Source organism: Microcaecilia unicolor, chromosome 11 (assembly GCF_901765095.1).
Source record: "Microcaecilia unicolor chromosome 11, aMicUni1.1, whole genome shotgun sequence".
Lineage (NCBI taxonomy): Eukaryota > Metazoa > Chordata > Amphibia > Gymnophiona > Siphonopidae > Microcaecilia > Microcaecilia unicolor.
The window spans coordinates 198368416-198393993 of record NC_044041.1 but is presented as its reverse complement, the minus strand read 5'-3'; the positions used below and the strand labels follow the sequence as shown (position 1 = coordinate 198393993).

The window sequence follows — 25578 nt, the reverse complement described above, 5'->3', positions numbered from 1 at the left end:
TATTTTCTATGACCATTCAAAATGTGGATATTAGTGTTTGCCCCTGATGCAGGTGTGAGCTAAAATGTGGCCGTGTCAGGCTTACAATCTAAGTAAGGGGCCCTTTTGCTAAGCTGCGGTGAAATTTGCAGTTACTGATACGTTACTGAGCCAACAAGTACATTTCCCACCTGGCTCCATACCATGCAGTTCAGATGTTTTTCAGAGTTCCCTAATGTGCCGATGCTCAGAACCAAGCACGGGTGCTAGAGGCCGTTAGTCCCAGACTAGCGCCCGCATTAGTCAGCGCAGAATGCTTAGAGGCTCTAGTGTGAGCACGTCAAAGATCTAATGCAGTCAAATGGATGTTAATGAGATAATTTCCTATTCCCTTCCAACGCTCAGAGAACAGCGTACAAAACAAAACCGCCGATGCTCACCTCAGTGGGTGGCGGTAAGGGTTCTCTGCCGCATGACCATGTTTGGGGGCTTTTTACCCGTTGCAATAAAAGGGCTCCTACTGCTAGTGCAAGACCCTCTTTCCCGAAGCTTGGTAAAAGGCGAATGTAATTTCCTTTGGCGTGGTAGGGGGTCCTTCTACCAAGCTGCAGGAAAAAGGGCCCTGCACAAGCGGAGGGGGCTGTTTTTTTTCCATGCACTGGGGCCTTTTTTTATCGCAACAGGTAAAAAAGCCCCCAGACACACATGGCCATGCGGTAAAAGAGCTTTTACCACGTGGCCATGCGGCGGGGTGCCCTGTCACCCACTGAAGTGGTGATAAGGGCTCCCTCGCTAACCCATTGGTAACTGAGCAGCACGCAGTGCTGCTCAATTCAGTGGCGTAGCTACATGGGGTCATAGGGGCCTGGGCCCCCCAAAAAAAAATTTCTTCTGGGCTCCTGGTTTTGCTGGCGGGGTCCCTGACCCCTGCCAGCTGAAGCCTTCATCCAGTGCCGGTCTCGGAGCCACCGCGTTGCCTGCCCTGCCCCTCATGTCCAGCACTCTCCTTTGAGTGAAACTGAGCATGCTCAATTTCACTAAAAGTAGGGTGCAGAATGTGAGGGGAAGAGCAAGCAGCGCAGGTAACACAGCAATGGTGAAAGCAGCGTTGGATGAAGGTTTCAGCTGGCAGGGGTTAGGGACCCCCGCCAGCCAAGGTATTTGCGGCGGTGAGGCAGCGAGGCATCATGGGGGGGGGGGGGTGGTGGCAAATGTTCATCCCCACCTTGGGCTCTGGCCCCCTCCCACCGCGAGGTCTGGCTACGCCCCTGGCTCCATTACCTCCTGGTTATCGCTGCACAAGCCATTTCCGGGGTTTTTCTTCTCTCTCCCCCCCCCCCCTGGGAAATGGCGCATGCTCAGGGCAGGACAACCCACGTTGAGCTTACCACCGCTCTGTAAAAAGGCCCCTTGGTTTCTGCACTGTTGGTTTACAGCGGCATTTCTGAGCATTGTCCTACCATAAAGTCAGATCTACAAATGCACAGATTGCACACACGCACTGGGGGTTTGGGCACCTTCACTTTAGAGAACTACAAGCTCAACCTCATACTTTGGCTCAGGAGCACTAAAATTACTCAAAGCCATAAAGGCGGACTCGATTTCAACTTAAACGTCAAAGCAACGCAGTGAAGAGCGCAACAAAGCAGTGGAATCCAGAGTGTTCTGATGACGTAGCAACCAATGATGACGCACCCTCCCGGCTGTGCGTTCCAATTCCAAGCCTCGCTTTGGCCCTCGTCTGTTATCAAGGAAGTGTTTGCTAATTGGCTAAGTGATTCAGAAGACCGGCGGTGCGGTGCCTGCGATTGAGAGTGAGGCTTGACACGCGGCGGTGGGTGGGAATCGTGTGGAGGCCGCTGCCGTGGGACCTTTGAGGTTCTCGGTTCTCTTCTTTTCCTTCCTGAAGACCAAACACTGCATCAAGATGTCGACGGCATTCAGGAAAGCGTTAAAGTCCCATCAGAAGAACCACAAGGAGCGGTCGCAGGTAAGAAGAGGGCACGTGGTAGTGGGAACGTCAGTAGCTTACTGCACAGTTACTGTGGCTTACAAAGTCCAGGCTGTGTTTCAGCAGAGACACAGGCTTTTGCTTTCTACTGTATCAGTGAGATGTGAAGGCCAGAAAAGACAAATGGATATGGAGTGTCTCGTTCTACCAACTGTTGTTAAGTTTTTTTTCCACAATCTACCCATACTTATTATTCCTGTCACAGCTGCCTCTCTAGGAAAGAGATCCGTCAAAAGACGGAGAACTCAAGACACCCCACGGACAGCAACACAATGAAAAAAAAAGTGGGAGGTTGACCAAGGATTCCAAAGGTTGAAAAGATGTATAATAATTAAAGAATTTTATTAAAGTATAAGGACTCGACGCTCAAAAGTTCAGTAGCTCCCAAGGTATTTGACAACAAGACTCCTGATGCAGGCCTAAGGGCCGAAACACAACGTTGTGTCGAGTCCTTATCTATATATATAAAACTCACCCTCAACATTCTATTGGCTGCTGACGTCACTGAAGCCAAGGTCCGTATGTTCGAAGCTCTGAAGCCTCGAAAATCACACTCTGGGCCCCGCCCTCGCGTCAAACGTTATGACGTTGAGGGCGGAGGCGGAGCAATTCACCCACATCGACGACGGGTGGGGGGGGGGGAGCCACAGGAAAGCCTTGCTAGCGCCCGTTTCATTGGCTCCAGAAACGGGCCTTTTTCTACTAGTACCTTAATAAAATTCTTTAATTATTATACATCTTCTCAGCCTTTGGAATCCATGGTCATTCTCCCACTTTTTTTCATTATTCAGCTGTCTCTCTTCCAGGCTAAAGAGCTCAAACCTCTTTAGGGCCCCATCCGAAAAAGAAAGTATCGCCGCGCTACCGGCCACCGTAGCAGCCCGGAAGTAGTTCCCATCCCTAGCACGCCGTCATATGGTGCGTACCCGGCGGTAATCGGGCAGTGCCGCACGCTGCCTGATTACTGCTGGGTTAGCACGGGAGCCCTTACCGCCACCTCAATGAGTGGCGGTAAGGGCTTCCCCTCTCCCCCCCCCCCTCGAAATGGCCCTTTCCTCAAAAAAAAAAAAAAAGATTTACCTTTTACCCGCTGTGGTAAAAGGGGGCCTTGGCACGCTTCAAAACACGCGCTGACGCCAGTGCAGGCCCCCTTTTGCCACAACTTGGTAAAAGGGGGCCCTTAGTCTTTCCTCATAGGAGTCATTCCATCACCTTAATCATTTTGGCCGTTCTTCGCTGTATCTTTAATAATTCCACCATCTCAACCAGAACTGCAGCTAAAACTCAAATGTTCAGTAGCAACATGGGGCAATACAGAGGCATTTTAATAATATATTTTTTCTTTTATTTTTCATTCCTTTCCTAACAGCACTTAAACGTCTGATTTGCTTTTTTGACCTTCTGTACTTTGAGCAAAGAATTTCAGCAGATTTCTTACGTTTTTATTGTTTGTAAACCGCCCAGTTCTGTGAGTCAGTTTGGGTGATTTGGCAAATTTCACCAACTAAAAACTGTAGGGGCCCTTTTACTAAAGGCCCAATGCGGGTTCCGGCGGTAGTTCCACCCCAGTGCGTGCCATTTCCGTGCTAGCGGAAATATCGAAAAAAATATTTCTGTAAGAGGTTACTGCCAGGTTAACGGGGAAGCCCTGCACCCCCAGCACAAAAGACCCCTGGTGGTCCAGTGGAAGCTGATCCCCCCGCACCTCCTCCCAGACCCCCCCCCCCCCCGTGCCTCCCAACTCCCTGTAATAATTTGAATGACTGAAAACGCACCCATTGACTCATCACTGCTGCACCTGTTCTAGATGTCAGAAAGATTCAGATGAACTGTTGTCTTCATAGATGTAATAAAACATTCAAATCACTTTTATCAGAACCTGTCTACTTCAAGGTATACAAACAAAATTAATCAGTATAGGCAGAAATAGCTAGGACGTTGGAATAAGTTTTGATGCCTCACCTGTCGGGTTAGCTAGGGTGGTATAAATCCAATGATGGTGAGTTAAAGGAAAAACAAGAAGTTCACCTCACAAAACCAAGTCCAAACAATATGGAGGAAAAGACCTCATCAAAGATCCTTACAGATAATACTAAGGCATAAATACGAAGTGTAGCCAGATCAAGAAGTAATCGTCGTCTGAAAAACCTCCAGACTTTAATAACATCAAAAATGCTTTGCAAAAATCTAGTTCAAAATTCAAATCCCTTCAGTAGCGTCAACAAAACAAACATAGTGTATCAAACTGAAAAACACACTTATGGCGTGTAGCGGTGTCGTTTGTTCTGCCTGGAAACTTCACGGCACTACCGACATCTCGGCTTGTGATCCAATACGGGGAGGATTTGATCTTCAAGCAGTGAGAATCCTTGCTATCAGCGAACAGCGTGTCAGTTCTCTCCAGAAGAAACCGCTTGCAAAACGGGTCCCAGTTGGGACCTTAGCTGAAATCCGATATTACCGCCAGGGGAACTTTGAAAGTGCTTTGAAAATATGCCTCATAGTGACTCCAAGATCCTTTTCCTGAGTGGTATCTTCTGTGTGAAACTCAGCTTTTTTTTCTTATGTGTATCATTTTTATTTTGATTTAATATGGCATTTTGTACTGCTTCAGCTGATTGCATGGATTGAAGGATCTTACAAAATACATGCTATTAAATAAAAGAAAACCTACCTGAAACCTTTATACCAAAATAAAGCATAGTGCTTATATCCAAAAGCACTATAATCAGGGCCATTCTTTCCCTAAATCGGTTCTTCCCAATTTTTTGTTCCAATATGATCCCATTTTGATGTTTAAAAATTCGCATGAGCCTAGATCAGGCTTCCCTCAACCCGGCCCACTGAGTTCATTTACTCGGCCTTCAGAAGCTCAGCGGGATTCCTGCTTCCCCAGCCGAGGGCTCAGCCTATCTGCAAACTTGAGCTGTGCAGTGCCGGACGTTTGAGTTGGTCTTCCAGGTTTTTAACCATATGCCGCAAATCCCTCAGAAATGGGTCTTAGGCTCTCTGGGATTAATTTTATAAGCATTTTTTTGCACATTAAATACTGACTTATGTGCAGAAAAGGGTTGCATGTGGTGCAAAATGGCTCGTACTTGAGTGGGGGCACGAGAAAGAGAGAGAGACTGGGTGATTCTCAGAAAGAGAGCATGAGTGCTTGTGTGGGTGTACACATGTTTTGGGCCTCCGAATGTTACAAAATATAAAATGTGCCTCCCCAATAGAAAAAGTTTGGATAAGCCTGTCGTAGATGATGAGGAAAACAGAATAGCATGTCCCTTCCTCCTTTGTCACCTTCATCCACTTCCTCCTCACTCCACTTATCCAAAGCATGAAGGTAGCAGTAGTAGCATCAGTTGTAAACCATAGAAACAATCAGCGTAGAAATGGTGTCAGTATACGCTTACAGACCCCAGTATACAGTGCATGGATTTCCAATCTAATAGGAAGCCAGACAGGAGGAGGGAGCAAGGCCTCAGGGTTGCCAGGTGGAAAATTTTTTTCCCACCAAAACCCGCCCAAACTCAAACCCCGCCCCTGACACCCCGCCCCCACTGTCATCAACCCCGCCGTCATCGGCCCCGCCCAAAATGTCACTAACCCCGCCCAAAACGTCACTAACCCCGCCCCCGCGGCCCAAAAGACACAAAACAAGCCCAAAAATCCGCAACCCGCCGCGGGCAAAAATTTCCCGCGGCGGGTCGCGGAAAACCGCCCACCTGGCAACACTGCAAGGCCTGTGAATATTCACTAATTCTCAGGCTCCGTACTGATGCCACTACTGAGTATAGGTCACAGTGGAAACTCAGAAGGAGGAAGGTAAAGCCATGTTTCTGTGATCCCCCCTCCATCCACTCATGAAGTAGCTATTATAAACCATGCCTGCCTCATATGTCCACACTGAATTTCATCTCCCATTTTGATGCCCAGGCTCACAAGGTTTTTCTCTCACTAGATTGACAAAGGGTTGTGGACAGTGAGGGGACATTAACAGTTATCTTACCCCTTCTGTTTAGTAAGCTGTGTGCTAATGCCGACACAGTGTCGGCATTGCTGCGGGAGTTAGGCAGTTATTTTCTGTTAAAGCCTGTCGATCAGTTATAACTGCAGTTCTAGAAGTGTTCCGCTTTGCAAGATGCAATACCCTTCCAGATTCGAAGGGACAGAGACAAGGAGCATTTTTTTTTTGTAGCTGTGCATGATTACTAAATTGTTCAGAGAGATTTTTTTTGTCTTCAGCTAGCTATTCCATATAAAAAGCATAAATTCTGTATTTTATTTGTTTTTCCAGCCTAGCTCTCGGAAAAAGTTGGGCCTTCTGGAGAAAAAGAAAGATTACAAGCTTCGGGCTGAGTAAGTGAAAAGGCTGGTAGGCCTGTGCATATGCTCCTTTTTTAAGGTGTTGTCGTAAACCATATTTCCTGATACAGAGAGTATTGGGTCCTGTTACAAAGCTGCAGTAGAAAGTGGCCATTTTTCCAAATTAATGGCTGTGTGCTAATATTTAGAATCCACGAAACGCACTTAGAGGTAGGGAGTGGGAGAATAAATCGCCAGATTACAGAACGTCAAACTACTACTACTACTATTTAGCATTTCTATAGCGCTACAAGGCGTACGCAGCGCTATAGAAACTAATCCCACTTACAGGATGGAAACCCGCTCGGGTTTTGAACGAACTCTCCGTTCTGGAAGGAAAAAGGCCTCAAAAGAGCTCTCGGATATGCAATCTCTAAAAGAGCTAACCAGGTCAATTCGATCCTCGCTTCATCATCGGCCAGGAAAAAACCACAGGATCTCGCTGCAGGACGCTCCACACGTGTGGAGATCCTGTGGCTGTCCCAATATCAACCCTGCCGCCAAGAACCCTGAAGCAGCAGCGCAGAACGCTGTCCACCGTCGGCTTGGAGGCGAAAGGGTGAAGAGGACGAGCTGCAGCACAGGAGTTCTTAAGTTCTAAAGTGATACAGACAACGGCACCGCAGTCGAGTGCCGCCGACCGAGAATACGGGCACAGAAAAGATAAGTGTTCTATGCATATTACCAGTGCTCTTAGTTGTAGATAGATGAACCTACATGTGAGTTTCCTGCATAAAAGTTTGTGGAGTTAAACACAGTACTTAATAAGCAATACAGCACTAATAAGTAACACATTTTCTAAAAAAAAAATAATGCTTGAGGACTTGGAAGGTTTTTTCTGGCCGATGATGAAGAGAGGATCGACTTGATCTGGTTAGCTCTTTTAGAGATTGCTTATCCGAGAGCTCTTTGAGGCCTTTTTCCTTCCAGAACGCAGAGTTCATTCAAAAACCGAGCGGGTTTCTATCCTGTCCAAAAAGTGGAGTGGAGGAGTGGCCTAGTGGTTAGGGTGGTGGACTTTGGTCCTGGGGAACTGAGGAGCTGAGTTCGATTCCCGGCACAGGCAGCTCCTTGTGACTCTGGGCAAGTCACTTAACCCTCCATTGCCACATGTAAGCCGCATTGAGCCTGCCATGAGTGGGAAAGCGCGGGGTACAAATGTAACAAAAATAAAATAGATACTATTGGAGATTCTACATGGAATGTTCCTACTATTGGAGATTCTACATGAAATGTTGCTATTCCACTAGCAACATTCCATGTAGAAGGCTGCGCAGGCTTCTGTTTCTGTGAGTCTGACGTCCTGCACGTATGTACAGGACGTCAGACTCACAGAAGCAGAAGCCTGCACGGCCACATTGGTGATCTGCAATGGCCGACTTCTACATGGAATGTTGCTAGTGGAATAGCAACATTCCATGTAGAATCTCAAATAGTAGCAACAGTGGAGGAGTGGCCTAGTGGTTAGGGTGGTGGACTTTGGACTGAGGAACTGAGTTTGATTCCCACTTCAGGCACAGGCAGCTCCTTGTGACTCTGGGCAAGTCACTTAACCCTCCATTGCCCCATGTAAGCCGCATTGAGCCTGCCACGAGTGGGAAAGCGCGGGGTACAAATGTAACAAACAAAACAAAAAAAGAAAGTCATACCACAATGACCCATCCTAAATACCAGACGACGAAACTCTACCAGAACTCTCTACACCGACTGCTCAGTTATTCTGTCGCCAATGAACGTTAACGCACTACCACCTTATTTCTCACGCTGGAAATGATCTGATTACCTAACTTAATCTATAACTCACTCTATCGTTCATGAACTTTAATGCAAATACCACTTTTGTATTTCTCATTCCGGAAATGGCGATCGCCATTACGGCATAATGTAAGCCACATTGAGCCTGCGAAAAGGTGAGAAAATGGGGGATACAAATGCAACTAATAAAATAATATTGCCATTACCAGAATTTATCACGTGAGCCTATACTGCCACCTGTTTTTGTAGGCAGTAAGGGCTCCTGTGCTAAACAGTTAGCGTATGGCGTGCAGACACCCCCCCTTCGAAAAAAATTAAAACATTTTAGCGTGTGGTTTACACACGCACATTCGGAACTTACCACAGGATGCCTTTAGTGCATCCCACTGTAATCCTTTTTAAGCTGTTGTAATCGCATGCTAGTGCTTACAGCAGCTTGGTAAAAAGAGCCCGCATTATCTCGTCCAGAGAAATTTAAGTTCTTAGGTAGAATCGGGGTAAACCTATTACTACTACTACTACTACTTAACATTTCTAGAGCGCTACTAGGGTTACGCAGCGCTGTACAATTTAACAAAGAGAGACAGTCCCTGCTCAAAGAGCTTACAATCTAATAGATAAGAGTAAGACAAATATAGGACAATCAAGCCATTGTGACATCACTGATGAGGTTGGCTCTTAGGCATTGGTGGAATGAGGCATTATGACATCACAATCTCAGCTCTGGATACCAGAGACTGAAACTCTTCACACTAAGGGGGGAAGTGGGCCAAGTATAGGACAGTCGAGCCATTGTGACATCACTGATGAGGTTGGCTCTTAGGCATTGGTGGAATGAGGCATTATGACATCACAATCTCAGCTCTGGTTAAATCACTGCTATATGTAATACTACTACTACTACTTAACATTTCTAGAGCGCTACTAGGGTTACGCAGCGCTGTACAATTTAACAAAGAGAGACAGTCCCTGCTCAAAGAGCTTATAATCTAATAGACAAGTGAACGGTCGGTCCGATAGGGGCGGTCAAATTGGGGCAGTCTGGATTCACTGAACGGTAAGGGTTAGGTGCCGAACGCAGCATTGAAGAGGTGGGCTTTAAGCAAAGACTTGAAGACGGGCAGGGAGGGGGCTTGGCGTAAGGGCTCAGGAAGGTTGTTCCAAGCATAGGGTGAGGCGAGGCAGAATGAGCGGAGCCTGCAGTTGGCGGTGGTGGAGAAGGGTACTGAGAGGAGGGATTTATCCTGTGAACGGAGGTTACGGGCGGGAACGTAAGGGGAGATGAGGGTAGAAAGATAGTGAGGGGCAGCAGACTATTAGGGCCGTTACTGCCGTTCAGTGAGGTCATTTGACCTAGCAGATTTGAGCTCCAGTGTGCATTGACTGAGCATTCAGTTGAATTTGACAGAGCAGCGTTCAGAGAGAGAAAGGTGAGGCTGCCCTTGGTAGTGGGTTATTTTTCTGGCATACTTGTTCTTGTTAGCGTTAGATACCAGACCAGAATACCCACTGCTGTTTAAACCATTACCCTGTCAAAGGGAAATATAAGTTTTGATTATTTACGGTCCTCTGAAAGGAGAACTACTGGGAAATAGACCATATTCACATCTGTTGTGTAAGGAAAATCTTAACATGACATTCCTATTCAGGGTTTTCCTTTTCTTTGCCCTGTCTGGTGGTGAGGATGCCTCTCTTTCCTGGTTTGTGCAGAAGAAGCATGTTTTTAGGTTTTATTTATGTGTGTTTTGTTTTTTATTTATTTTTTTATTTGTTGCATTTGTATCCCACATTTTCCCACCTATTTGCAGGCTCAATGTGGCTTACAGAGACCTGTTATGGCATCGCCATTCCAGGATAACAGATACAATTGGTGATACAAGAAGATTAGGGGTGGGAAGGAAGATCTGAGCAGATAGGTATAGAAAGATGACCTTCATGTTTGGGGTGGTGTTAGCGAGGTGTCATAGTTAAGTTATGGGTTCTCTTTGTAGGCCTTGCTGAAGAGATGTGTTTTCAGAGATTTACGAAAGTTAGTTATGTCGTCGATTGTTTTCAGGTCAGTTTTTTTGTAAAAGTTAAAGAAAATGTTACTGTGATTCTGCAGCATGAGTTTAAAAAAATGCCACAAGGCAATTTATCTTTAGATATTGGATTTTTTTTTTTAATGGCATGAGTTGTTTGATTTAGTAGAAAGATGGAAACATAGCTGTGAGAGGGTGGGAGAGCTTTTAAATGTGGCCTTTCTGTTTTTTCAGAGACTACCATCGGAAAAGGAACACACTCCATGCTCTGCGCAAGAAAGCCCTGGAGAAGAATCCTGATGAGTTCTTCTTGAAGATGACGCGGACTCAGCTCAAGGTTAGATGGGTTTTCAGCTCTGCACAGTGAAACCAGCCTTGTACCACAGATATAGTTTCGCTTGGAAGTGTTTTCTTTTCCCCACTGTTGGGAGAGAGTATGCACATACTGCACTGAACAAAATTTCAGTGTGTCTGTAAGAGTAAATGATTATTTTAAATGTGCCTTAATGTATTCCTGCCGGTACTGGTAGACGTGAATCGTTTGTTTACTCTTTCCAAAAATACTAGGACTAGGGGGCATGCGATGAAGCTACAAAGTAGTAAATGTGAAATGAATCGGAGAAAAGTTTTCTTCACGCAGTGTGTAATTATACTCTGGAATTCATTGCCAGAGAATGTAGCAAAAGCAGTTAGCTTAGCAGGGTTTAAAAAAGGTTTGGCCGGCTTACTAAAGGAAAAGTCTATAGACCATTATTAAAATGACTTGGGGAAAAATCCACTGTTTATTTCTGGGACCTGGATTGGCCACTGTTGGGATGCTGGGCTTGATGGACCTTTGGTCTGTCCCGGTATGGCAACACTTATGTGGAGCCTAGTGGTTAGTGCAGTGGACTTTGGTCCTGGGGAACTGAGTTTGATTCCCACTGCAGCTCCTTGTGACTCTGGGCAAGTCACTTAACCCTCCATTGCCCCTGGTACAAAATAACTACCTGAATATATGTAAACCGCTTTGAATGTAGTTGCAAAAACCTCAGAAAGGCAGTATATCAAGTCCCAGTTCCCTTTCCCTTATGTAGTTATGTACTTATGTCTTCCAGCACAAGCATGTGATAAGAACTTCCATGCCATCTACCCAAGAAGATTTTTTTCTTTTCACATGTAGTAATTAATCTACTATACAAATATTTGATTTCAGTTGTTTTTTCCTCTGGTTGTGTGTTCTGTAGAGGCTTCAGAGGCACCAGGCTCCACATGGGGGGTGGGGGGGGGGGGGGGTCTGTGGGCCCTATCAGGGATGTAACCTACAATCAGCCTGTGTGGAAGAGAGACAGGACCTTCAGAGTGCTATCGTGCCCCAGACCTGTGGATGAATTTATTTTTGATTGTACTTTTCAGGATGGGGTGCACGTTATTAAACAGCCACAGGAGGAGGTAACGGTGGAGCAGCTGAAGGTGATGAGAACCCAGGATATAAAGTATGTGGAGATGAAGAGGGTGGCGGAGATGAAGGTAAACCCACTAAAGTCTGTCACTTTTTTTTAAAGAAACAAGAGGAAAAACTTGTATTTAAAAATTGAAGCCACTAAAACTAACAAAGTTGGATAGGCAGAAGGCATCAGTGTGTGTCCTAATTAAAGAAAATGCCTATAAGGTCCTGAGTCGTTGGTACTATACTCCAGACCGAATAAAAGCTATGTATCCTAATGCCTCGGACACCTGTTGGAGGTGTGAGGAGGGGAAAGGAACATATTTTCATATATGGTGGGAATGCCCGAAGATACAGACATACTGGGAGTTAGTTACCGGTTACATATCACTAGCGGTAGGAATTCAATTTTCTTGTGAACCCAAATGGCTTTTACTAGGTTTGGGAAAAAAGGGTGGGAAGAAATGGCAAAGTAGAATTACACGAATGGGCCTGGCGGCAGCAAAAACAACCATAGCATTGAAATGGAAGCAGAAGCTGGGCCCAACAGGGCAAGATTGGAAGGGTAAACTTCAGCTAATGATGGGACTGGAAAAATTGACGGACAGACGTAGGGGTCACTATAATCCGAACGCGGAAGAGTGGCTACACTTAGCAGAGATTTGGAAAGATGATTAAGGGGGCAACAAACCTGGGGTATAAGATGCGGATGAGGAAGGGTGGGGGGGAGGGGGAGAAGGGAAGATGGAGGGAGGGGGATGGAGAGCCCAGGGAGGGTGGGAGGGGGGGGGGGGGAATTTGAATGTGATATTGCTTGAATGTTGCTGTTTTTGAAATTTTCAAGGAGTATTTATCTCCAGATGTTGTTATTCTGATATGTTAATAAAAACTTTTACAAATTAAAAAAAAAAAAAAAAACAAAGTTGGATAGCCAGAATTATTCAATTTATACCAGCAGAGCTAGTGCACTTTTTATAGTTTTTCAGTACTTTAAATAGGTTAATATGTGCGTCAGAAAACTTCAGAACTCTCCACCTCACTGGGTTGGAGTTCTGAGCCAAAGACGGTACTGAATTTTCTTACACAGAATTATGAATTACATGGCTTTAAAATTAACAGCACCGAAAGCTTAGACTAAGAACTGTGGGGCCGCTTTACTAAGCCACATAAGCATCTACGTGCGCCAAAATGGAGTTACCGCTCGACTACCACGTGGCTCTTGCGGTAATTTCATTTTTGGCGTGCGTCCAATACCCACGTCTGAAAAATATTTTTTATTTTCGGTGTGGCAGTTTTGATTTTGCTGCATGTCCGTTTTTGTTAAAAAAAAAAAAAAGGCCTTTTTTACAGGTGCGCTAAAAAATGGATCGGTGCGCACCCAAAACCCGCGCCTACAGTACCACAAGCCATTTTTCAGCGTGCCTTTGTAAAATGTCCCCTGTATTAAGGCCCCAACTCCCATCACGTATGACTCGGAGGGCCTAGTAAAACCCTCTTTGCTGTTCCAGGATTAGTCTCTCTCCTTGTTCTGAAAACGCCCCCCAAAATTCGCCTACAGCTTGTCGCTCACTTATTTTTCTAGTTAGTGGTTCATTGTTCATACCATAGCAGAACATAGTGAGGAATTTTATTGATCCTCGAGCAAGAGAACCAGATAAAACATATTACGGTTATTTTAATCTTTTATAATTTTTGTTTTTTCAGAAAATTGAAAGATTGAAGTCTGAGCTCCATCTCCTGGAAGCAGAAGGAACGCAGCCTAATAAACACACTTTTTTCTTTGATACGAAAAAAGAGGGTATGGGCTGTCTTTCAGTTAGTAGATATTATATATTTCTGACTTTTATGCTACTGAATAGATTTTTTTTGTTTTGTTCCATTTGCTCTCTTCACTTCTCTTTTTTTGTTTTATTCCAAAAATCTCCTTTCTTTTTCTTGTCCTAAAAAGTGATCTTTTAAAAAAATTATTACAAGCCCTTCTTTCATGTACCTCTTTTATTAAGGGGTCCTTTTACCAAGTGGCAGTAAAAGGACCCCTGCGGTGACATCGGAGCACGGGTTTGCCACCGCCAGTAAAAGGACCAGGGCCGCCGAGAGACTAGGCTGGGCCCGGGGCAAGGCTGCCCTGCCTCCGCTCCCCCCCGCCACTGCAGTCCGCGGTCTCACCTGCCTGCCTCCACGGCTCCGGGCCCCCTTCATTCAAAGCGGCAGTCGCAGATCGCCTCTCTTCTGGCCTTCCCTCCCTGTATCCCGCCCTTGTCTGATGTAACTTCCGGTTTCCGCGAGGGCGGGACACAGGGAGGGAAGGCCAGAAGAGAGGCGATCTGCGACTGCCGCTTTGAATGAAGGGGGCCCGGAGCCGTGGAGGCAGGCAGGTGAGACCGCGGACTGCAGCGCCGGCGGCCTGACCCCGGCGCCGGGCCCCCCTTGGAGGCCCGGGGAATTTTGCCCCCCGCCCCCCTCTCGGCAGCCCTGAAAAGGACTTTAAAAAAAACCCCTGGAAATGGTGGAGGTGGTAAGGACTGCCATGCTAATGCAGCGGTAACCGCTTCCCGATTACCATCGAGTAAGTCCCCAACGCTAAAACATTAATTTTTTTTGGCAGTGGGAGTCCGCTGTAGCGCCAGGCTCGCGGTAGAGCCAAATCACTGAGCGCCAAGCCCATGGTAGCCCTACTGTGACTTGGTAAAAGGGTCCCTAAGAGCACAAAGAACAGATCGCATGGGTGACACCATAACGTATCGCTACAGTCAAATAGTTTAACTTGCACATGGCATTAATACTGCAAGAAGCTTAAATGTACATATTCGTATTCTGATAGGGATGCTGACCTGCCGTTTCCTATGGGCCACCTATTTTGGTGGGTTGTCCTGTTCTCTCTCGACAGTTCCTTTCCCTGAGTTGACCACTGTTCTTATTAATAGGTCTCGTGCATGGGGGTTCAGCATTAAAGCAGCAGCCCTGATTTATTTGACTTCGTAATGTTTGACGTGTCTATATAAGAAGGCAAGTGTAGAAACCCTTTACCTGGTCACATGCGACACAATGTAACCAGAGACCATAACGGACATTATCTGACTCTTCTTCCCCCTTTCCCTCTCTAACTTCCCCCAACGCACCGACCATACATGTAACCACCTTAAATCTACCTCATTCTACTACAATATCACTAAGTATTCATTCATACCATGTATTTGTTCAGACCGTAATCGGCTAACACCGTTAACGGGTATACGTAAGCCACATTGAGCCTGCAAAAGGTGGCAAAATGCAGGATACAAATGTAACAAATAATAAATCCAAGAAAGAGAAAAAGGGAAGTCTGATTCTTAAATGCCAGCTGAATTCTGTAACAGATGGAGCTGCTGTCTGTAGAACGCTTTAATTAAAAAAAAAAAAAAAAAACAACCCAAAATTTCGGAGTCAGATATGCATGTTTCGACTTACCAGTGGCATCAATATAATTTGAAGGGCACTTTTCCAAAACTCACTGTCCATTTTTTATGTCTGTTTTAAGCTATGCAATTAATGTTGTTCATCAAGGCAAGATTAATCACGTTGCTCAAAACTGACAAAGAAAAAAGTGAGTTTTGCAAAAGTGCCCTTCAGTTGTCGGTGTGGTAGTTACATAATGTCCTGCTTTACACCTTTCGTGAGGTGTAGGGGTTGGGGGTTGCGAAGACTACACAGAAAAGAAGGCAGTTCACCTGAAATACTGACAGCAGTAAGGCGTCCCCAGATACGTAGAAACGGTGTTTCCTGATCTTAACTCGTTTCTTGATCTATCTTGTTTTGTCTTTTCTTCTAGTTGAGAACTTTGATCTTGCAACTCATCTGCAGACCACTCCGGAGCTAGTAAAGAGAATTTATAACCGACCCACTATTCAGACGTTACAGAAGGAGAGTGTGAAGGGCACCACTGATGACTGTGGCTTAGAGGTACGATCAACAGAGAGAGAATGTGCCACGCTTAGCCAGAGATTCCCAGTTCTTGGGAGTGAACTGCTGATGGTGTCACTCGCATGCCAGGCATCCTTTTAAATGCGAGTACAGGTCGGGTGGCGTAAGCCCAGGAGTTCGACCACAGAACTGTCGAACCTGATGACTTCCAACTGCAGTCTCGCTGCTGCCACAAACTCGCTGTTTATTTTTATTTATTTGTTGCATTTGTATCCCACATTTTCCCACCCATTTGCAGGCTCAATGTGGCTTACGTTGTTCCGTCATGGCGATCGCCATTTCCGGAGTGAGAGATACAAGTGGTATTACATTAGGGATTGTGATTGACATAGAGGGGCATAATCGAACAGAAACGCCTATCTCCATGGGCGTTTATCTCCGAGAACGGGTCCGTGAAGGGGCGGACCCAAGCGTATTTTCGAAAAAATTAGACGTCCATGTTTTATTCGCCAAGTTATGAGCTGGGCGTTTTTGCTTTTCAGCGATAATGGACAATGAAATCGCCCAGCTCAAAAACGAATAAATCCAAGGCATTTGTTCGTGGGAGGGGCCAGGAGTCGTAGTGCACTGGTCCCCCTAACATGCCAGGACACCAACCAGGCACCCTAGGGGGCACTTTTACAAAAACAGAACAAAAGGTAAAAGAGCTCCCAGGTGCATAGCACCCTTCCCTTGTGTGTAGAGCCCCCCAAATCCCCCTCAAAACCCACTGCCCACAAGTCTACACCATTACTATAGCCCTAAGGAGTGAAGGGGGGCACCTACATGTGGGTACAGTGGGTTCGGGGGGGGGGGTTGGACGACTAAGCATTAAGCAGCACAATTGTAACAGGTAGGGGGGGGATGGGCCTGGGTCCACCTGCCTGAAGTCCACTGCACCCCCTAACAACTGCTCCAGGGACCTGCATACTGCTGCCAGGGAGGTGGGTATGACATTTGAGGGTCAAAATAAAAAGTTGTGAAACATCATTTTTTGAGGTGGGAGGGGGTTTATGACCACTGGGGGAGTCAGGGGAGGTCATCCCCGATTCCCTCCAGTGGTCATCTGGTCATTTAGGGCACTTTTTGGGGCCTTATTCGTGAAAAAACAGGGTCCAGGAAAAGTGCCCTAAATTCTAGCTAAAAACGCATACTTTTGTCCCATTATCTGTGAAATGCGCCCATCTCTGTTCGGCAGATAACCACGCCCCAGTTCCGCCTTCGCCACACCTCTGACACGCCCCCATCAACTTTGTCCGCATCCGCGACGGAGTGCAGTTGAAAACGCCCAAAAATCGGCTTTCGATTATACCGCTTTATTCGTTTTTGTGAGATAAACGTCCATCTCCCGATTTAGGTCGGAACTTGGGCGTTTTTCTCGTTCGATTATAAGCTGGATAGTAGATTAAGCAGTCAAGTATAAAAGAGTTCATATGCGGAATAAGAGATCAAATGTTATTGCGTTGAAGTTCATTTGTGGTAGAGTGGACCTTGGTAGTCGAGTATAGGGAGTTGGGTTTTATCCCGTTCAGGCTTGAGTTTCGTTGTCTGGTATTTAGGTTGGATCGTTGTGGTATGCCTTGTTGAAGAGGCTGGTCTTCAGTAATCTCGACCTTGGTAGTCGAGTATAGAGGGTTTTTTTTTTTTAATTTGTAAACATTTTTTATTAATGCTTCAGAAATTACAAAGTCGTATAGAACAATTCTCCTTCAGAATACAAAAATAAAGGAAAAGAAAACAGTAACATTCAAGCTTTGTTAACAAGAGAGTTGGGTTTTATCCCGTTCAGGCTTGAGTTTCATTGTCTGGTATTTAGGTTGGATCGTTGTGGTATGCCTTGTTGAAGAGGCTGGTCTTCAGTAATCTCCGGAAGTTATGTCGCGCATTTTTTTCATGGCGTGTGGTAGTGCATTCCATAGTTGTGTGCTTAAGTAGGAGAAGCTGGATGCATATGTTAATTTGTATTTTAGTCCTTTGCAGCAGGGATAGTGGAGATTCAGGAATGTGCGTGCTGATCTTTTAGTGTTCCTGGGTGGTAAGTCTATGAGGTCTGACATGTAGGCCTGGGTCGCTCCGTAAATGATTTTATGAACTAGAGTGCGGATTTTGAACGTAATACGTTCTTTGACCTGTTATACTGCCTTTTTTGTCAAACAATTCAAAGCAGTTTTACACATATAATAAAAATAGAATAAAATAAAACATAGAAAAAAACCAAAACGATAACCTTTTTTATTGGACTAACTTAACACATTTTTCGATTAGCTTTCGAAGGTGGTCCTTCTTCGTCAGATCAGAAATAAGCAAATTTTGATAAGTAACAGCATATATAAGTGAAACATCAAAGTATTTCAGTGACAGTCTGAAGCGATGAGGGGGGGGGGGGTGGGCTAAGTGAGAAACAGAGAGGGCTGAGAGGATGAGGGACAGGGAGATATGCATGGTGATCAGAGGGTGGCAAAGCAGTGGAATTTCATGGTTTATAACCGGCTAGAAAACCCAGATCTTTAAGTCCTGTCTGGTGGGTGTCAAAATAACTTAATACATTTTTCGATTAGCTTTCGAAGGTAGTCCTTCGTCAGATCAGAAATAAGCAAATTTTGATAAGTAAAAGCATTTATAAGTGAAACATCAAAGTATTTCAGTGACAGTCTGAAGCGATGAGGGGGGGGTGGGCTAAGTGAGAAACAGAGAGGGCTGAGAGGATGGGGGACAGGGAGATATGCATGGTGATCAGAGGGTGACAAAGCAGTGAAATTTAATGGTTTTTAATGGGCTAGAAAACCCAGATCTTTAAGTCCTGTCTGGTGGGTGTCAAATACGGGCACCAGAAGCCATTAGCGCTGGACTAGCACCCGCCGACAATCACATGAAACAACGAGGTCGCCAGCTCACAGCGCAATGAGCATGCAAATGCATGCTGATGAGGTCACTCCCTATTCCTCCCCAATGCTCAGCCAAACAAGGGCGCTCTTCCCTTTTGTAAACCCTGCGCCAGTTCAGAGCTGGTGACAGGGGTAAGCCAGGAAGAATAAAAATGACCCTTTTGGGTGGTGGGGGGGGGGGGGGGGGGGGGGTTGCTGAAACACTTTACATTTTTGATTTACAGAATTTTGATGTTCACAGCTCGTGCGCCATACGCTATCCTTCCGCTAAACTCCCTAATGCTCAAAGGTATGAGTGCGCCTATATCGTTTATTGTTTTAAAACACCGCCTACTTTGGGCACAAATTGAGGTGGTTTAATATGAACTAGAAAGGGAACTCCATATTGAATGATAGGAAAGAGACGGAGGCTCACATTCCAACAGTACCATACCCATAAATGTTGCTCAATCATACCAGGTAAATGGAGCATAGGAATATTTTATTCAGTGGCGTAACTAGGTGGGGCCACGGGAGCCTGGGCCCTGCCCCCAAATTTCTTCTGGGCCCCTGGTTTTGCTGGGGGGGTCCCCAACCCCCACCAGCTGAAGCCTTCGTTCAGCGCCGGTCTCCGGCGCTGCCGCGTTGCATGCCTTGCTCTCTCTTCGCCTCATGTCCAGCACACTCCTTTTAGTGATACTGAGCATGCTCAATTTCACTAAAAGGAGTGTGCAGGACGTGAGGGGAAGAGAGAGCAGGGCAGGCAACGCGGAGGCACCGGAGACCGGCGCTGGATGCATGCTTCAGCTGGCGGGGGTTGGGGAACCCCGCCAGACAAGGTATTTGCTGTGGCGGGGGGGGGGGGGGGGTGAGGCTGCACACGAAAATGTGCCCCCCAGCCACACACACCTCGGGCTCTGGCCCCCTCCCACCACGAGGTCTGGCTACGCCCATGATCTCATTAGCGTTGAGCATTAGGGAGTTGTTCTGGTACTGTTTCTCCAGCACCGTTCAGGACTGCGCCGCAGTTTAAAGCATCCGCGTCCTGGAGATTGAGAAAAGGTGTGATTAGGTAGCAGTATGTCTAGAAGATTTATGGTGTTGATAATTGAGGTCTAATTAAGCCATAAAGCATGTGTTGGGGGTGTGGCACGCCTGACATCGTCCTGCTTGAGGGTTGGCCTTAGGGCACAGTCACCGTGGGTGTGGTGTTAGAAGAGAAACTACACCACACCTTTTGAGTGTTGTATACTGCAAGTTCACAGTCTTATCTGTCTGCCTCTCGCTCTGTTCCTCCCTCTCCCCACGATATTTCAAAACAGTGCTGTCAGTTTAGTGTAGACATTGACAGCGTTAGCTCCTGGGAATGTCTTGAGTTGCTGGGTCAGCACAAAACTGCATTTTCAGTGGAGGGATATATGTGCTTCATGCTTAAATCTTGTGCTAGGCCCTGCAGGACCACCATCATAGCATCTCTCTGCTATGAATTGGATGGTGTCTTGGTGTCGTTCCCAGACCTGCCTGTTGGTAGAGTTCTGAAGCGGTGAGCAAATAAATCCAGACTCTGGTAAGCTGGGCACCTGGCCCAGTTGCAGTCAAGTGTAATAAATAGAAAATTGGGTGGAGGAGTAGCCTAGTGGTTATTGCAGCGGACTTTGATCCTGGGGAACTGGGCTCCATTCCCACTGCAGCTCTTTTGTGACTCTGGGCAAGTCACTTAACCCTCTGTTGCCCCAGGTACAAAAACTTAGATTGAGAGCCCTCTAGGGACAGAGAAAGTACCTGCATATAATGTGTACAGCGTTGCGTACGTCTAGTAACGCTATAGAAATGATTAGCAAGCAGTTGAAAGAATGGATAGTACAGTGATTCCTTTTTTTATTGGACTAACTTAATGCATTTTCTGACAAACCTTTGAAGGTCGGTATGAGCAAAAGATGACAATATCAAAATGTATATGATGAAACCTGAAAAGCAGTCCAGTGACCATCTGGAGGGAAAGGTGTGCGTTTGTGTGGGAAGGGGGAGGATTGAGAAACAGGGAGAGGTGGATGGTAAATCATCAGAAGGTGACAAAGCAGTGTAATGTTATGGTTTATAATTTGATAGGAAACCCAGATCCATGTTAAACCCTGTCAGGCGGGTGTTACAGTGTATTAATTTAATTTCCCATTTTGGCATTTAATGTTCCTGGGTTGTTTTAAAGCTGCAGTGTCCAGGTTCACCCAGCGGTTTCAGCTATATCTGCTTTGTGGTGTCAGCTAAACGCGCTGTGATTGGCTGAGAGAGACCTGGAGGGGCATAATCGAAAGGGACGTCCAAATAGTTTTGATTTGAACGTCCTCGCACGTCCCAATCCCTAATTCTCTCCGGCGATGATCATTTCGAGCACGTAAGAAAAACACGTCCAAAAAGACGCCCATCACAAAATCTGAAGAAAAAAAAGTCCTTTTTTTTTTTTTTTTTGAGTGAAGGACGTCCAAGTGTTAGCAATTGAAAGGACGTCCCTGACGAGCACTTGGACGTTTTTCTTTCTTCCGATTTTTGTGATGGGCGTCCTGCTCTGCATGGGTCCCGCTCACAGCAGCCCCAGCGAGAGGTGCAGACCTCCCGTTAGGTTTTCCACGGTGCATGGGGTCGGAAACGATAGTGCATCGCATCACATTCACATTATAATAGTAATTAGCTCATTTGCATTCTGTTTTTGTTAGCTGCTACTGTGACAGGAAAATGGCTCGGAGAACACTTTTGTGCATGTCCCGGTTTACTACTTGCGTGCTAAACTGGCTAGAACCAGTTTAAAAACCACGATGCTGGCTCGTTAAGTTTAGTGCATCTGGCCTTCGGTTGCCAAACCCCTGGTGCCACACAACCACCCACTATGGCTTGTTTTTGTGCGTTTTTCTCTAGGACTTTTTTTTTTTTTTTTTAATGGTACCTAAAGAAATACAGAAAATCAACAAATCAGATCGTTATGAAAAAATGTGATTTATTAATAGATATTAAAAATTATATACAGTACATTTGTTCATAACGATCTGCTTTGTTGATTTTCCGTCTTGGAGTTTGCAGACCGTCTGCCCTTTTGCTTTCTTGGACCCTAAAGAAATACATACTGAACACAAACACGTCTGGAAATTGAGTTTTTCGAAACAAAAAAAAATAGATGTTTTTCCAATTCAAAAATTGCTATAACGTTTAGACGTTTTCACCAAAATGCCTACAATTGGACTTGGATGTCATATCGAAAATGCCCCTCTGCAAGTCTACATTATAAAAGAGTAATTTTGTTTTTTTTGAGTTTTGCTTACCAAGCTTCTACTGTGTGGAATTCTCTCCCTCTGCAGATCAGAATTATACAGATCTATCTAGCATGCGGGAAGGTTTTGAAAGCATTTTTCTTTTAAAAAGTAGCTAGGTACAAGCTGATGAGCATGTTGAGACATTGATCTGATGAGTGTTGTATAATATTTCTTACGATATTGTATTTTTTTTCCCAGAAAACTGTCCTGGCTTCTTACTGGAAGCCACATAGAACTGTTTTGTCCGATTGTGGGATATAAAACTCTGTCCAATGTAATGAAACTCCCCACAGAGCTTCCATTTGACGATTTAGGGTCAGCCGCGCTGTGGGCCTATAACTACTTGTGATCTTTGTATTTGCTTTCCAGCAGAGGTAGTCCCTGCCATTGAAGCCACGTGCGGTGGTTTCAGAATCAATCCTCACAGGCTGGTGGTGGCTTGTATCGTCACCCTACCCCCAGACCCTGGGCTTTTCAGCACAGCTGGATTCCTTCCCCCATAGAGCAGGAAGGAAGGGTCGGGCAATTTTTCAGTCCCTGCTTTTATCTGGGTAAATTCTGTAGTTAACCAGGGAAAATCTTAAAAGCATTAAAAAATTATTTTAAAAAAATGGATACTATTCCAAAATCAGCATGTGTAGAGGTCCTTAATCATCTTAAAAAAGGTCAAAGGGGTTTCTCTTTAAAGAAAACTAGTTACTGGGTTTTACTTTTAACGCCAAATATTGTCCGTTGTTTGAATTTCAGTATCTGAGAAGTTGCATCTTTTTCTATTTTTGGCCAAGCAGGGATAGTGCTGAATACATGAATGTCTCATTTCTGTTTCAGAAACTGTCCAGACAGAGAAAACAGCAGTATTCCTTGCTGGATCAACGTATCGAGCGAGAGAAGAAAATGTTTGTAATGACTCAGAAGCTGCAAACACGGAAAGATTTGATGGTGAGGAGTCAAGATTTGGCTCACCCTTGGCCTCCCTCCTCCAGATGTTACACCTGAACTCAGACTGGCACCCCGCTTTCAGCTTTCCTGCTCCCTCCTCGTTCTCGTGCTCTGAAACCAGGTGGAAGTTTGATTAATGAAAGTGTTAATTAGATGATGGGCTCTGATATATTGGGCATGTAATGGCTGGATGACTGGCATAGGCTCAGACATGCCATTTTTTGTTGTCAGCAGAACCCACGTGTCCTTCACTATTCAGCTCCTGCTTACAAGCTCTTTTTAGCTTTCATACTGTTCACAAGAAACAGTGCATGAGAACAGGTGAATGAACATCCCTTCCCCCCCCTCCCCCTTGCAGATCATTTGGGAACCTTAATCTCATGCCTTCTTAAATTCGCTTGGCTTTACCTCCCCTGCGTCCACCGAGAAGGCTGTTCATGCATCCACCACCCTTTTCAGTGCAGACACCCTGTACAGAGATGCTTGAATCACTACAGCATATAGTGATTAAAAACAACAAACCCTGCCGCCCATATGTTTTCCCAGGGGTGCCACTGATCACTGGGTTTCTGGCGTCAGCTGCTGGGTATACAGACTTGGGCCTAAGATCACACACATTAGCAATAATTCACGAAGCAAACAAAAGGACCACAAAAATGAGGGAGGGGGCAGAGCCCAAAGTGTGCTTGAGCATGCGTGAGGGGAAAAGCAGCCGCGAGGGTGGGCAAGGCGTCGAAGAACAGCACTTGAGGAAGGATTCTGCTGGTGGGGCTTGGGGCCCCCCACCAGCCAAAAAAGAGGCCCTGAAGCCCTGTGTCTGCTCCTTCCCAGCCTCTAAGGGGAGTTTTCTCTCTCTTCCTGTCAGGTCACAATCACCCAGGTCCCATCAGGAGCTATAATGAGAATGAGATTGAAGGGGGGTAGACTCAGGAAAGATGTCAGGAAGTATTTTTTCACGGAGAGGGTGGTGGATGCTTGGAATGCCCTCCCGCGGGAGGTGGTGGAGATGAAAACGATAACGGAATTCAAACATGCGTGGGATAGGCATAAAGGAATCCTGTGCAGAAGGAATGGATCCTCAGAACCTTAGCTGAAATTGGTTGGCGGAGCAGTTGGGGGGAAGAGGGGGTGGTGGTTGGGAGGCGAGGATAGGGGAGGGCAGACTTATACGGTCTGTACCAGAGCCGGTGATGGGAGGCGGGACTGGTGGTTGGGAGGCGGGAAATACTGCTGGGCAGACTTATACGGTCTGTGCCCTGAAAAAGACAGGTACAAATCAAGGTAAGGTATACACATATGAGTTTATCTTGGGCAGACTGGATGGAACGTGTAGGTCTTTTTCTGCCGTCATCTACTATGTTACTATGTAAACAAAAGGATTCAAAGCACAGAACACAGTCCAGCAAGACAAAAGCACCAAGAGCCTTCAAAAACGGAACAGATCTTTTAATTCACAGCGTGGATCAGAGTCTTGTACATCGGTGACCCGACACGGGCCATGTTTCAGCGCACAGAGCCTGCTTCCAGGGGGTCGTGTGACAATATTAGTTCAGTTTAAACATGCCCAGCAGCATTCCAGCTGAAGGCAAAATGTAAGTAACCTAGGGGTGGTTTTATTTATTTGGATTTTGCCCATACCTTTTTCAGTAGTAGCTCAAGGTGAGTTACGTTCAGGTATACACTGGGTATTACGAAGCCACAGCAGAAGGGGGGCCTGTGCTGGCGTCGTACGCCGAGACCCCCTTTTACCGCAGCGGGTAAAAGGCAGTTCTTTGGGGGTTTTTTTTTCCCAAGAAATGGCCATGCGGCAAGTGAGGTGGCGGTAACCGAGCAGCACACATCACTGCCCTATTACCGCTGGTTACACGCCGGCGCTACAAAAATTGAAATATTTTTGCAGTACCAGAAATAGCGCGCGCTGGGGGGGGGGAGGGGAAATTCCGCTGGGCTGCTGCGGTAGCCTGACGGTACTTCCAGTTTAGCGAGTGATAAGCCCGCATTGACTTCAGCTGGAATACTGGACTAATATTGTCCCACGACCTCTGATGCAGGCGTTGTATGCCGAAACACGGCCCGTGTCGGGTTATTGATGTACCAGACTCCGATCCACGTTGTGAATTAAATATTTGTTCTGTTTTTGAAGGCTCTTAGCAATAATTCAGACATGACATAGTGAAGAGAGAGCTTCTGATCAGCTGGTATTGCTCTGTAATCTGTTTATATTTGCTATAGGTAAATTGGTGTTTTTATAAAAGTTGAGAAAAATGATTATCCAAAAATAGAAAAAAAAAATTCCCTCTCTATTTTCAGGATAAGACCCATAAAGTGAAAGTGAAGAAAGAAACGGTGGATACCCCGGCTATTTATAAATTTGAGTTTAGACGAAAACGATGACCAGTGCACCGGGGTCCAGAACTTGTGGTTAAAACTGGATCTGGCGTGATGGATCCTAAGATTTCAATGACTCCTGCTCTGAAGCTCTGTGGTATGGATTCACATTTGTCAGCGTTCGACATATGGCTGCTCGTTGTAGAAACTGTGTTTTTTAAGTATTAAACGAGATGAATTCTGCCAGTTTCTAGTGTGAAATGTTCCCTGTGGATGACTGCATTAATATGTGTTTTTAAGCATCCCTTACTGTTGGGGGCTGATAGCATCCATTATTCCAGAGGACGTCCCAGTTCTTGGATATCGGCCACAAACCTGAACCATAGTAGGCAAATGTATTTGTACGTTTCCATCTCGCCCTTAACCCTTTAGTGTCCAATGTTCCCGTAATAAGCCATAGGGGAACAGATTGATGGGAACATTGGACACTAGGTGGGTTTACATGTAAACCACACACAAGTAAAATAACAAGAACAACCGAAAATCAGCTCCATCTCGTACCATAATGTTTTGGTTTAAAATTTTTTTTTATTTTTTTTATTTATAACCATTTAAATTTTTACAAGCGATAAAACAACTTGCCAGAAATACA

General features: G+C 45.6%; 1 protein-coding gene across 1 annotated transcript; it reads left to right on the top strand.

Annotated features, from left to right (window-relative positions):
• Nucleotides 1–1773: 1773 nt before the first annotated feature.
• UTP11 (UTP11 small subunit processome component) lies at nucleotides 1774–25169 on the top strand. The gene is made up of 8 exons (XM_030218301.1): nucleotides 1774–1969; nucleotides 6285–6346; nucleotides 10363–10465; nucleotides 11524–11637; nucleotides 13259–13352; nucleotides 15363–15493; nucleotides 22488–22598; nucleotides 24909–25169. The coding sequence occupies exons 1-8, from the start codon at nucleotides 1907–1909 to the stop codon at nucleotides 24990–24992; spliced, it is 762 nt and encodes a 253-aa protein (XP_030074161.1). The 5' UTR covers nucleotides 1774–1906; the 3' UTR covers nucleotides 24993–25169.
• Nucleotides 25170–25578: the final 409 nt, after the last annotated feature.

Bases quoted from the DNA above. Each gene is read 5' to 3' on its own strand.
- UTP11 (XM_030218301.1), top strand. From the start codon at position 1,907: ATGTCGACGGCATTCAGGAAAGCGTTAAAGTCCCATCAGAAGAACCAC. The intron at 10,466-11,523 runs GTTAGATGGGTT...TGTACTTTTCAG, and splicing joins TGACGCGGACTCAGCTCAAG to GATGGGGTGCACGTTATTAA. The intron at 11,638-13,258 runs GTAAACCCACTA...TTGTTTTTTCAG, and splicing joins AGAGGGTGGCGGAGATGAAG to AAAATTGAAAGATTGAAGTC.